The sequence below is a fragment of the Eublepharis macularius genome, chromosome 3 (genome assembly GCF_028583425.1).
Source record: "Eublepharis macularius isolate TG4126 chromosome 3, MPM_Emac_v1.0, whole genome shotgun sequence".
In the NCBI taxonomy this organism is placed as follows: Eukaryota; Metazoa; Chordata; class Lepidosauria; order Squamata; family Eublepharidae; genus Eublepharis; species Eublepharis macularius.
Window position 1 is genome coordinate 188,926,061 of NC_072792.1, and position 12,480 is coordinate 188,938,540.

The 12,480-nt window shown below is 54.1% G+C and overlaps 1 protein-coding gene across 1 annotated transcript in view; it reads right to left on the bottom strand.

The window, feature by feature from the left end:
* DCHS1 (dachsous cadherin-related 1) overlaps positions 1-12,480 on the bottom strand; it is a 54,047-nt gene that overhangs the window by 13,903 nt on the left and 27,664 nt on the right. The window contains exons 5-9 of the mRNA XM_054974211.1: positions 9,824-10,828; positions 9,514-9,701; positions 9,001-9,097; positions 5,039-5,196; positions 3,375-4,212 (exon numbers count right to left, since the gene is read on the bottom strand). Of these exons, the coding sequence (XP_054830186.1) occupies positions 3,375-4,212; positions 5,039-5,196; positions 9,001-9,097; positions 9,514-9,701; positions 9,824-10,828 (2,286 nt within the window). The remainder of the gene's footprint in view (positions 1-3,374; positions 4,213-5,038; positions 5,197-9,000; positions 9,098-9,513; positions 9,702-9,823; positions 10,829-12,480) is intronic.

Here is a 12,480-nt window from a genome sequence, read left to right on the forward strand (position 1 = left end):
CTAACCAGGCAAAGCAAGTTGTTTGCATGCAACTCATTCTGGAAAGAGCGGAGGGATTTTGTGACGGTGGTGGGTCCGTGTGAGTAGCTGTGTCGGTCTGCGGGAGATGGGCAAGACTGGAGTCCAATGAGAAGATTTTTCGTGTATAAGCTTTCAAGAGGCAGCACTCGCTTCTTCAGATACAGATGGCAGCAAAGCCTCGGGCACCTTTTGGTGAAGCGGGTATAATGCCTAGGAGGGTTCAGAATCTTTGCACCACTCTGACTTCGTAAGCTGAAATCAAGGGCCCATCATAAAAGCCGTACAGAAGTATGGCAGCTCAGTGCTGAAAACTGCTAGCAGCAACGCCCCCCTGGTGGCAGAGAAGTCATAAGGAAGGAAGAAATGAGATGGGGTGTGAGGGGGGCAGAGGATCACTTGTGAGGGAGACCGCTGCCTAAGGCTGGAAGGGGGACAGAGAGAGAAAGACAGGTGTGGAGCAGGCAGCACGTCAGACTGGCTAAAGGGCCTCAGTAGGGCTCAGGGCGGGAAAGCAGGGGCAAGAGTGGCCAGGGGGAGACGGGGCGGGGGGGGGGGCAAAGCACAGCAGAGACGACACAGCAAAAGAACAGGCGGCCTCCGAGCTGAGGGCGGGAGGGAAAGCGCAGGGCAGCCTCACAGCGCTGCACCTTTAAGGGTCGCACAGGAGAATAACTCCGCAGCCCTGCGATGGAGGGAACCTCGGGAAATTCTCTGAGAGAAAAGAAGCCCTCTCAGGGACCAGGCCAAGAAACTCAAAGAGAGACTAAGATTACGAGAGGGAGTTTCACATCTTGATTTGAGCTATTTAAATACTGTGCTTATATCTAATAGCCAAGGGTGGCCACCAGAGAGGGAGGGAGGGGGAGAGAGCGACGCCCTTTTGCTTCTCAGGTAGTGAATCTTCTATTCCAAACTTTCCACGAGGAGGCTGTCACTTGTTTACAACTCATCCCTCAATACAGCAATCCTGAGGAATGACAGCAGACCACACCACACGATTTCAGTGGAAGAAAGGCCCATGGATTCTCTACGGTTTGCTACAGAAAATTTGGAACAACTGCTGAGCTGATACTGGGGGGGGGGGGGGCGTTATTTGCAAACGGCCTTGAATTTCCAGACACGTTTTGTTTCCAAAGGGAAGATCTCTTTGCACCCCGAGGTGCCGCTCTGTTTTTCCCATCCAAACTGGAATGGGTTTTCTTGACACGGCCAGACCATGACATCCCAGCTGTCTGTCTTTTGGCTTTCCTCATTTTTCTGTGATCTTTCCCAAGCGTGACTTGATACCATTTTTTTGCACTCAAAGCACTTTGGCACACCGTGTGGACAGGAAGGTGTACATTTGTGAAGCTCCTGCACACACTGGCACAGTTTCCCTTACCTCAGCCTTCCACAGCCACCGTTTCCCCCGTCCCACAGGAGAGCTTCTTCACTGTTGTCTTGAATCAGCACTTGCTAGTTCAAGATACTATTAAAACATTATAACAATCCATTCCTGCAATCTACAAACTGCTTTGAATGTCAAGCTTTCATTTAAAGAGGCAAGTTTCTAGGTCAAGGGTCCCAAACCCTTTTGAGTCTGTGGGCACCTCTGGAATTCTGACAAAGGGTGGTGGGCACAATGACAAAACAGCTGCCACGGGAGGTGGCACCAACCCCCAAATGGCTGTCATGAGGACGCTGCCAATGTCCCCCTTTCCCGCGATTTTTTCTCCCACCATCCAGCTGAAGGGAGGAGGGAAGCGCCTACCGCGGCAAGGCACCCCTGGCCACCAGTGGAGGCTCAGCAAGCCTAGGCACAGAGAACCGCAAAATGTCAGGGAACGACGTTATGCATAACTCTATAGTAACTCTTCCACATTTCAGGCAGAAGTTCTCTTTAACAGGATGCCTTTTAAAATGAGCATATTGTTTAAAAATATTTTCTTAGCTATGCACTGCTTGCCTTCAGTCAGACAGTGAGGATCCTTGAGCTGAGGGGGCAGCTGCAGCCGAAGCAACTTTTAAAAAAACCTGCACAGCCAAGCAGACCTCCGGTGGCCAATTGGAAGCCCTGCTGAGCAAAAGCCCCACCTGGCCTTCCCTCTTTCTAAAAACAACATATGATTTATATACTGTCCTTCAGCACAACTTAATGCCCACTCAGAGCGGTTTACAAAGTATGTTATTATTATCCCCACAACAAAACACCCTGTGAGGTGGGTGGGGCTGAGAGAGCTCTTAGAAGCTGTGACTGACCCAAGGTCACGCAGCTGGCTTCAAGTGGAGGAATGGGGAATCAAACCTGGTTCTCCAGATTAGAGTCCCGCGCTCTTAACCACTACACCAAACTGGCTCTCAAAACACTTGGGGGGGCATCAGAAAAGACATCGGCAGGTGCCACAGTGCCCAAAGGCACCACTTTGGGGACCCCTGCACCCCTTATATCTCTGCAATGAAAAGGGATGGAGGCTTGCCTTTTTAAAAAGGAACGGTGGGGATTCTGAGGAGCCAGCCAGCCATGGCAAGAAATTGTTAGGCTGCTACTATGCTATAGTGATCTAGCAATTGCCAATTTTTTAAAAAGTCCCTAAAAAGCTCTCTGGTGGTGGGGTGGGGCTGGTGGTGGCCACAGGGGGCCGAGGCAAGGGAAGTTCAGGGAAAGCTGTTGCATGGGTGCACCACAGTTAACGCAACAAACTGGCCCATATTGTATTGTTCCAGATTAACATTTGCATTTTCTGTAACAGCCTTTGTCACTGACAATTATTGCCAGCAATTACTCTGCAACAGGAGTGATCCAACCTTCTCTTGCCGCCTGAAGTTCTGCTTCCTCAATTCATCGCTCAGACCCTCAGAGGTGAGAGAAGTTTTGAGCCACCTTAAAGGATCGCGTAATCAGATACCCTGGAGTCAGCGTGGGCAATGGCCGAGACCTGACTTCTGCAGCCTAACCCTTCCTTCGCAGCCACCACCGAGTGGTGGGACACCGTCCGCTGGGCTGCTGCACAAAGCCCCCGCAGTGAAACGGGAATGGGGGGGGGCACAGCAAGAGTGGCACCAGGCACTCTGCTCTTCCCTCCCACCAAAGCAAACACGTTTGGACTTTGCAAAGGCCTCTCTTTGGCACCACACCTGGCAGAGGAGCACATTCTCCGCCATTACTCTGCTTCTGCTGGCAACGGGGGAGAGCCAAGCAACCAAAGACCACCGCCCCGGCGCATGTCACTCCTCTGTGCCGAGATGCCAGTACCCACAGCATGAACCAGTGAAGGGCAGATCTCAATTTTTTTAAAAAACTGCAGAGGTTGAAGCCTGTGCTGGCATGGGATGAGTCTGGATGGGCACCGTGTACATTCCTTCCTATGACCCACCTGTACTGGGGTTGAGGTTGAACCTCCCGTCGGCGTTGCCCGCTCGCAGCATGTAGCTGACCCGTCCATTCTCACCCAAGTCGCCATCCCTTGCCAGCACCTGCAACACCAGGAAGCCCGGGGGCTGGTCCTCGGGAACATCCACTCTGGCCGGAGAGAGGAACTCCGGCACGTTGTCATTCTCATCCATGACAAAGACATGTGCAGTGAGAGCAGCCGAGCGGCGCTGGCTGCTGTTGTGGGCCTGGTCTGTGGCCTGGACCACCAGCAGGTAGGCCGCCTGAGCCTCACGGTCCAGCAGGCCTCGCAGGCTCAGCTCACCAGTGTGCGTGTCCAGCTGGAAGGGGGACTGCCCCGCCTCCTGGTTCAGGAGGCTGTAGCTCAACTGGCTATTTGGGCCAGGGCCATCTCCATCCAGTGCCTGAAAAGTGAAGAGGGCTATGCCAGAGGTGGCGCTCTCTGACACCACCACAGTCACTGGGTCTTGTGGCCAGGCAGGCGGGTGATCGTTGCTATCCTGCACGTGGATCTCCACCAACACCAGGCGCTGGCTGGGATAGCCACGCAGCGTATCTTCCACGCTCACTCGCAGGGTGTGTCGTGCGCTGGACTCATAATCCAGTTCCTGCGCCACGTAGATTTCTCCTGTAGCCGCATCCACCACAAAGGTGCCGTCTCCACTACTGTCTCCCACCAACATGTAAGTCACCTGCCCATGAGGAAGTGGGTCCGGGGCAGCCACAGAACCAACGATGGAGCCAGGCTGCAGACCCTCCATGGGATAGAGAGTCAGCACGGTGGTATCTGGCCGAGGGAGCAGCTGGGCTGTGGACACCACCTGTTGAAATGCAGAAACAAAGGTCCACACAGGACAGTGGTTCAGGTTATGGTTCCCCTTCAAAATAACTTCACAGCCAGGATCCAGCAGCGAAGTGCTGAACGCATTCACAAATCCAAGACAACCTCCCACCTCCTCCCACCCCTGGGCTGAACAGGGACCTTGGGATTCCTAACTCACTACGAAGAAGGGAGCTCCGTCTCTCGAAAGCTCCCACTCTGAAAGCCTTGCTGGTCTCTGAGGTGCCACAGGACAAACGTCCTGCTCTTCTACCGCAGACCAACACAGCTACCCACCTAAAACTAAGTCACTAGAGGTGAGCACGGCAGGTGCCCCTCTCTCACATAATGTCCCACCCCTTGTGGGTGTTGATTTGAGCCGCTGTCTCATTTCATCCCGCATTCAATCTGATGCTTCTTCTGCTCTGCTCTGCTCTGGCTGGCTGGGAGTGTTTAGATGGGCCACTTTGGCTGAACTGATAGCTCTTCTGATAGGACCTTGTTTAACACCCGCCTCTCTCTGTAACTTCCCCTGCCCCTTTCTGCTGGTTATTTCAGCAGGTCTAATGGATGTACCTTCCTTTGCATTTGCCTCTTGAAAGCTCATGCTGAAATAAATGTTGTTAGTCTTTAAGGTACTACTGGGGTTCTGTGTAATTTTGCTACAACCGACTACCTCAGCTGCTCCTCTGCAGCTATTACCATGGAGATCCAGGGCAGAGGCAGTCAGGCTTGCTCCCGGAACTGGGCTACAAACAGGAGTGATTTCGGGACAAGGCTGGGGGTGCAGAGCAGGGGTGGGGCTGAGGGAGGCCCCGGCCTTGTACCTGGATGCGCACAGCTGCTGCAGTGCTACGGGGGCTGGAGCCTCGGTCACTTGCTGTTGCTGTGAAGGTGTATTCGCCACAGTCTGCCTGGCGCAATTTGGTGGCTGTGCGCAATTCCCCGGTTGCCATGTGTAAAGAGAAGCGCTCAGCCCGTGCACCTACCGGGAAATGAAGGAAAACAGTCTATGGGAGGGTCCAGGCCATGAAGTTCATGTAGCAACCTTGGGCCAGTCATGCTACGTTTAACGCCCCCCCCCCCCTCGCAGGGAGTTGCCAAGATAGAATAGAGGAACCGAGAACGCAGCACCCTTAGGGATGAGGGCCAACGCGAACTTTGCCGGGCCTGACTCCTGCTTACTTGGCTCTGGCAGAGCTACGTGCCCCACAAAGGGCAGCCCATGCAGCTGCTTGGCCTGCTAAACAGCAGAGGAGGCAATCGTCATGGCTACTGCCTGCCACGGCCTCCTAGATCCCAGTACACCTCTGGAGCATACCCTGAGCTTGGAAAGACTCACACTCTCTGCATTTATGCTATGCTGTGCCGGCCCAAGGAAGGATCCAGGGACTCCAGGACTGCAAAGGGAGTCAGCCCTGAGCTCCCTAAGACAAAGCCTGTGAATTAGCCCCCGTTTGCCGCTCCAGCTCTCATTCTGTCTTCCCAAGGGAAAGCAATCTTTTCCCCATGCAACTTCTGTGACAGGTCTTAAAATACCAATGGCCAGACCTACAGAACAGCTGATCTGGGGGGTTGGGCCCAGAGAGGCAAAAGGAGCTCTATTCAGCTGGATGAGTCTGATTCAGGCAGGATCTTGGTCATTTGGGGCCTCCCACCTGCATGTATGACCCCTGCCCTTCTGGAAAGGGAATGGCCTGGGACCAAGAGGCAGAGAATGCCCCTTGGAGGAAGGAAGCAATTGCTGCAGCCCTGAGACAGGCTGTGCTGTGTCCACTGTTCAAGAAACCTATGGTGGACCTGGGCGGTTTGAGTAACCAGGGCCTTTTTTGAGGGGGAATGGCATTCCAGCAGCTCTAAAATCTGCCTACGTGATTCCTGCCTCCTTTGACCCCGTGGGCTCTGCAGAGGAGGCTAAGCTGCTTTGAATTCATTCTTTCTTTTCATTCCTCTGTGAGTGAGTGAGTGAGTGAGTGAGTGAGTGAGTGAGTGAGTGCGCAAGCTGGGGCCTGGTGCTGGCTCTGCAAAGGAGGGTTAAGCTGCTTTGAGTTCATTCTGCTTTCATTCAGGGGTTTCTGTGTATGTGTGTGCTGCTTTGAGTTCATTCTGGTTTTTTTTCATTGGGGGAGTGGGTGGGTGGGGTTGTGTTTATGTGTGCTGTTTTGAGTTCATTCTGCTTTCTTTTCATTCTTCTACGAGAGACAGAGTGTGCAAGCAGAGCTGCTGGGGCCAGTTCTCCAGAGCAGGCTAAGCTGCCTTGAGTTCATTCTGCTTTCATTTCATTCAGGGGTTTCTGTGTATGTGTGCGCTGCTTTAAGTTCATTCTGTTTTATTTTCATTCGGGGTGGGTGGGAGCTGTGTATGTGTATATGCTGCTTTGAGTTCATTCTGCTTTCTTTTCAGGGGGTGGGTGGGGCTGTGTGTGTGTGTGTGTGTGTGTGTGTGTTGCTTTCATTCTTTTGTTGACTGAAGTTGTCATTCTTATGGTTCCCACAGCTTTTGAATGCAGATTGGTTCTGTGTTAAATATATCAGTTATGGTTATTTGTATTAGTTAAAATATCAATTATGGTTATTCCAGTTTTATGCTAGGAATGGATAGCTGTATCCAAGTCACAGAAGGCTTTCATCAATGTATTGATCAGCATATAGGTGTTCTTATGTCTTAATAGCTGTAACTCAAATGGTTCTCCCCACCCTCAGCTGATTAACATCACTGAAATTGCAGTGGACATAAGGGTGTTAAGGAAGTTTTTATGAATATTGTTTGTCTGGGACATTGGAATATTTATGAGCATTTCACGATGTCACAACAGCTTAACACTGGTAAGGTAGAGTTGGCAGGCAACAAAAAAAGCAATTTTAAGCTAAGTATAGATCTAACTCAGTGGGATATAAATCAAATGTATACATAAATATAAATATAGACAACTTCTGGGTTTCCTGGATGAAGCGAATTACCTGGCTTCTTTCTAGTCCCCCTTCAGGTCTGGACGTGGGACTGAAACAGCCTTGGTTCATCTGCCGGCAGACCGGTGCCATGAGATGGACCGGGGGGGGGGCTTTCTGGCTCTCCTGGACCTTTCCGGGGCTTCTGATGCCCTTGACCAGCCACCCCCTGGGCTGCCTTCGGAAGCTGGGACTGTGAGGTTCCATTTCACAGGGGTTTGGGGGGGTCTATCTGAAGGTGGCACAAGGAGGTTGCTGCTCAGCCCCTTGGCCCACGGAGACCCACAGGTTTCCTCTTGCCCCTCCTGCTCTCCAGCATCTACAGGAAAACCCTGGGTGAGGCCATCTGGAGATCTGGGCTGGGTTGCCACCAATATGCAGATGGCGCTTGCCTCCATCCACACTTCCCGCTGGTCCCAGAGAGGCTGTGGAATCCCTAAGCCGGTGCCTGGAGGCCGTTCGGGAGTGGGTGTGCGCTAACAGAGTGACGCTTGCAGCGTGGCTGGCCTGTGACGGACGGGGCTGCGCTCCCTCTGAAGGTACAGGCCCAGAGCTTAGGCGTACTGCTGGAGCCGGCCCTTCTGCCGGGTGTGCTGGCGGTGATGGTGACCAGGGGTGCCTTTTACCAACACAGATTAGTTAATCAACAGCCTTTCCTGGGCAAAGAGATCTAGCCACTGTGGCGCATGCCCTGGAAACATCTAGATTTGCTCTACTTGGGTCTGTCCTTGAAAAGTGTTCAGGAACGTCAATTGGCACAGCAGGACTGGAGTCCAGCAGCACCTTAGAGACCAGCTAGATTTCCAGGGTAGGGGCCTGAGAGAGTCAGAGCTCCCTTCCTCAGACAGAGTGTGAAGAAAGGAGCTCTGAGTCTCAGCAGTTTATACCCCTGGAAATCTTGCTGGTCTCCAAGGTGCCACTGGATTTAAAACCTGCTGTTCTACTCTACTGCAGACCAACATGGCTGCCCACCTAAAACTTTCAACCGGTACAGGATGCTGCAGCCAGAAAGCTGACTGCAGTAGGTTGCAGGGACCAGGTCACTCCAGCCTCGGCCCGTGTACACTGCCACGTACACCGGCTCCCAGTATGTTTCTGGGCCCAATTCGGGGTGCTGGTGCTGACCTTCAATGCCTTGTACATTTGGGGCGGCGTCGCTTAAGGACCATCTCCTCCTATATGAACCTACCCAATAGCTGCAGTCGCCTCCTGAGGCCCACCTTTATAGTTCAGGAGGGAGGGCAACCCTCGGAAAGGGCCTTCTTGGGTCATGGCACCAAAACTGTGGCGTTCCCTCCCAAGAGATATTGGTGGGAGAAGACTTTTTTCACCTCTCCTTCCTGCTCTGTTTTAATCACTTGTTTTAATCCATGTTTTAACTGGTTCTAAGATGTGTTTTATAATGTTCTGACCTCCCCAAGGCAGTCGTGTCGCATTTGTAGCCACCTTTTCTCAAGGGGACTCAGGTGGCAGCTATGCCTCCTCCCTCCTGTTTTGTCCCCACAACAGCCTTGCAAGGTAGTTTAAGACAAGAGGGGCACAGCCATTCAAACAGAAGAAGAGCCCCGCTGGATCAGGCCAGCGCTGTGTCCTGTTTCTAGGGAACCGATCGCCCCGGAGGGCCAGCAGGGCATGGAGCCTGCGGGGGCTGCCTAGCAGCTGCTACCACTGATGGTCCAGGGCCACCAAACGCGCTGTACAGGTGAGGGGCGATTTGAACCCGGCCGTTCCGCTCTGACACTCGCCAAAAGCTCCGGTCTCATTCCTGGAGCAGCAGTTTGAAACCTTGGGGACTGACGAGGGGCCGCCCCTCAAACGCAGGCTTGGTAGGGCTCCGTTACCTGCCAACGAGTAGGAGACCGTCCCGTTTTCACCCTCGTCAGGGTCCTTGGCCTGCAGCGAAGCAACCAGGAGCCCCGCTGGCTTCTCCTCCAGAACCTGCACAAAGACAGCAGGAGGGCAGCCGGGGAGGCAGCCACAGTCCCCTAGCACCCCCCTCCTCTCAGCACTGGCTTCCCAAGCCAGTCAGATAGCACCTCCTGTCACAAGGCCCCAACGCCGAGTGCTGGAGAGCTGCAGCGTGCCCCACCCGACCCCCTGGCATGGAGCCTCATGACGCCCCCTCGGAGCTCTTCCGGCACAGGGCCCAAGAGAACTCCATGCATGAGCCTTTGACGGCACCCTGGGCCCCTCAGAGCCTGAGCCAAAGGCTGGGGGCAGTTCAGTTTCTTCTGCATGAGCACAGAATCTCCTGCCCCACCAACCCTATTTCTCCCTGCAGCCATGGACAGGGCAGTAGCTGACCCTCAGAGCCCTGCCTCTGCCTCTCCTCTCTCTTCCCAAGGGCCTCCTACCTGCAAGAAAAGCTCCCGCCCCTCTGCCACGTGCAAGAAGGAGGGTGCGTTGTCGTTCTCATCCAGCACGGTGACGTAGACGGTGCCTGTGGCGCTGCGTGGCGGGGTTCCCCCGTCTTGCACAAGGACTTGCAGCTGGTAGCTGGATTGCTGCTCCCTGTCCAGGCTCTGCCGTACGCTCAGCTCCCCTGCAAACCACGCAGCCAACGCAGCTCAGGGGCCAGCTGCCTGCACAGAGGATGGCTATCCCCCTGCCTGGGCAAAACCTCCTCGCCCTGTCTCAGCCCCACCTCCACCAAAGCTTTCTCACCAGTCTGTGTGTGGATTAAAAAGCTGCCCTCCTGCGGGACCAGGCGGTAGGAGAGGCGGCTGTTCTGTCCAGCATCCCGGTCGCTGGCCATCACGCGGCCTACACTGCTGCCGGCAGGCTGGTTCTCAGGCACAGCGAAGAAGTATCGCTCCTCGCTCAGTCGAGGACTGTTGTCGTTCTCGTCGGTGACAGTGACTCGTACGGTGCTGGTGCCCGTCTGGCGCCCCTCGCCCTCCCCAGTGACCGCCAGGACCGTCAGCACATACAGCTCCTGCACCTCCCGGTCCAGAGTGCTGCGCACGTGCAGCCACCCAGTGTCAGGCGCAATGCCAAAGCTGGCAGCATCTCCATCAGCACGCAAGTGGTAGCTGAGCAGCACGTGAGCACCCCGGGCCAATGCACGCACCTGCAGGAATTGAGTGCCCACTGGCAGCCCTTCGCGCACTTCCACACGGTAAGAGAGTGTGTCAAAGACAGGCCCGTGCTCATCCTCCGCTTGCACGTGCACCAGCAGTGTGAACGTGGCGCTGAGCCGTGGGACGCCCCCGTCCTGTGCTAGAATGACCAGCCTGTAGGGGGCACTACTCTCTCGCTGCAAGGCCCCCACAAGCCTCACCTTACCTGAGAAATGCTCAACGGTGAAAGCATTCGTCCCCCCAGAGGCCAGTTCAAAGTGCACTTGCCCGTTGGCTCCGCCGTCACGGTCCTCGGCATGAACCGTGTACACGACAGTGCCCAGGGCCACCCCTTCAGGCAGCAGCACTGAATCCGAGGGGAGTAGGAAGGCGGGCGCATTGTCATTCACATCGGCCACGCTGACCTGCACGCGGGCACTGCTGTATGCAGGCGGAGCGCCGCTGCGGGCCTGCACTTCCAGGATGACAGACGGCTGTGCCTCGTGGTCCAGGGCCAGGCGCGTGCGCAGTTCTCCTGAGCCGGGGTCGATGGAGAAGTAGCCGTGAGGGTCTCCCGAGGAGATGGAGTAAAACACACTGTCCAAGTGACCTGAAACCAAGGACAAGCCCAGCCCTCGTGAGCTCCCAGAAGGGGCAGGATTCCCCAAGTAACTCTAGAGTGGATCCCGGCGGGGGCAGCACTCTCAGCCTGGGCAAAGAGCAGCACGTCCATGTTAGGATTTAGTTCTGGAACTGCGTGAATTAAATTAAACCCAAAGCCTAACAGCAGCTGCCTGCCTGGCCTTTTTTCATGCAAGCCTCCCATGAAGGAGATTCCACAGCCATCCGAGTCCAGTGCTGGGACAAGAGGGGGCTTGGCCCCACCGTGCCCGGCTACCTCTTGCCATCAGCCTCCTTAACAATGTTTAGAGTAGGCTCTGTGGATGAGCCCGATTTGCAGTCCCTGCTTCCGTTCAGGAGAGGCGGGGGGGGGGGGGACACGACGACGACTGCTAACTGCATTACGCTGCCTGAGGCCCAGCCGGGAGGCTCGCTTCAAGTCAGAAAAGGTACCACCACCACCACCACCACCACCACCCCTCAAAGGATGAATTCCTAAGAACTCCAGGACAGCCCTGGCGGATCCGCCCAGTCCTGCATCCTGGCTCACACAGCGGCCAACCAGTTTCTCCAAAGGGCCAGCTCGTGTGAATAGCTCGTCAAGGAAGCCATAAAAGACAAAAAGCTTTCTGTAGACGTGAAAACTTTCCCTGATCAAGGTGAACAGAAAGAAGCAAGCTGACAAAAAAGTATGGAAAAACAGAATTCGAGCCACTGATTGGCAGAAACATTAGAACAAACAATAAGCAGTTCTTCAAATGTGTCAGGAGCAGGGAAACCAGCCAGAGAGGCTGCTGGGCCTCTGGACAACCAAGGAACGGAGGGGCTGCTGAAGGAAGGCGGGGAGGCGGCAGGGAACGAATTCTTTGCATCTGTTTTCATCACGGAAAATGTGGGGCACGTACCCATGCCAGAACCACTGTTTTTAGGAAGGGAGTCTGAAGAACCGAGTCAAACTGAGGTGACAAGAGAGGGCAGTTCCGGGACTAACGGCCATCCTGAAAAATAACAAATCTTCAGGTTCCGATGGCATACACCTGACGTTCTTGAGGAAGACAAATACTAAACTGTTGATGTAACTTGTCACTAAAATTGGCCTGCAAGCGGGATGACTGGAAAGTAGCAAATGCGACCCAACTTCTAAAAGACAGGGACGAAGGGTCTGGAGCACCTTTCCTCAGAGGGAAGGCTTGAGGGCTTGGGGCTTTTCTATCTCGAAAAGAGAGGCTAAGGGAAGACAAGACGGAGGTTTGTAGAAAGTTACGCATGGGATGAAAAAAATGAATGGAGGGAGGTTTTTGTCCCACTTTCACAATACTAGAACTTGGGGATAGCCAATGAAATAGTTGGGAAACAGGCTCAGGTCAGACAAAAGAAACACTACTTTACTCAACAGATTATTAACTGGAGTGCCCCTGCCAGTGGGGCTAACGATGGCCACACGCATAGAGGGGTTAATACAGGGAGAAAACCAAAGGGTCACACCAGTCTCAGCGACAAGGAAGCAGGCAAAAAGCAAGCAATACTGTACAAATAAAGAAGACTATTTTATTATTCCCAATAAAGCTTCTCCAGGGAAATCTGCTGGCCCTTCAATATTCTTAAAGCGAGAATGCAAGACCAGTAGGGAATTTTTTTTGC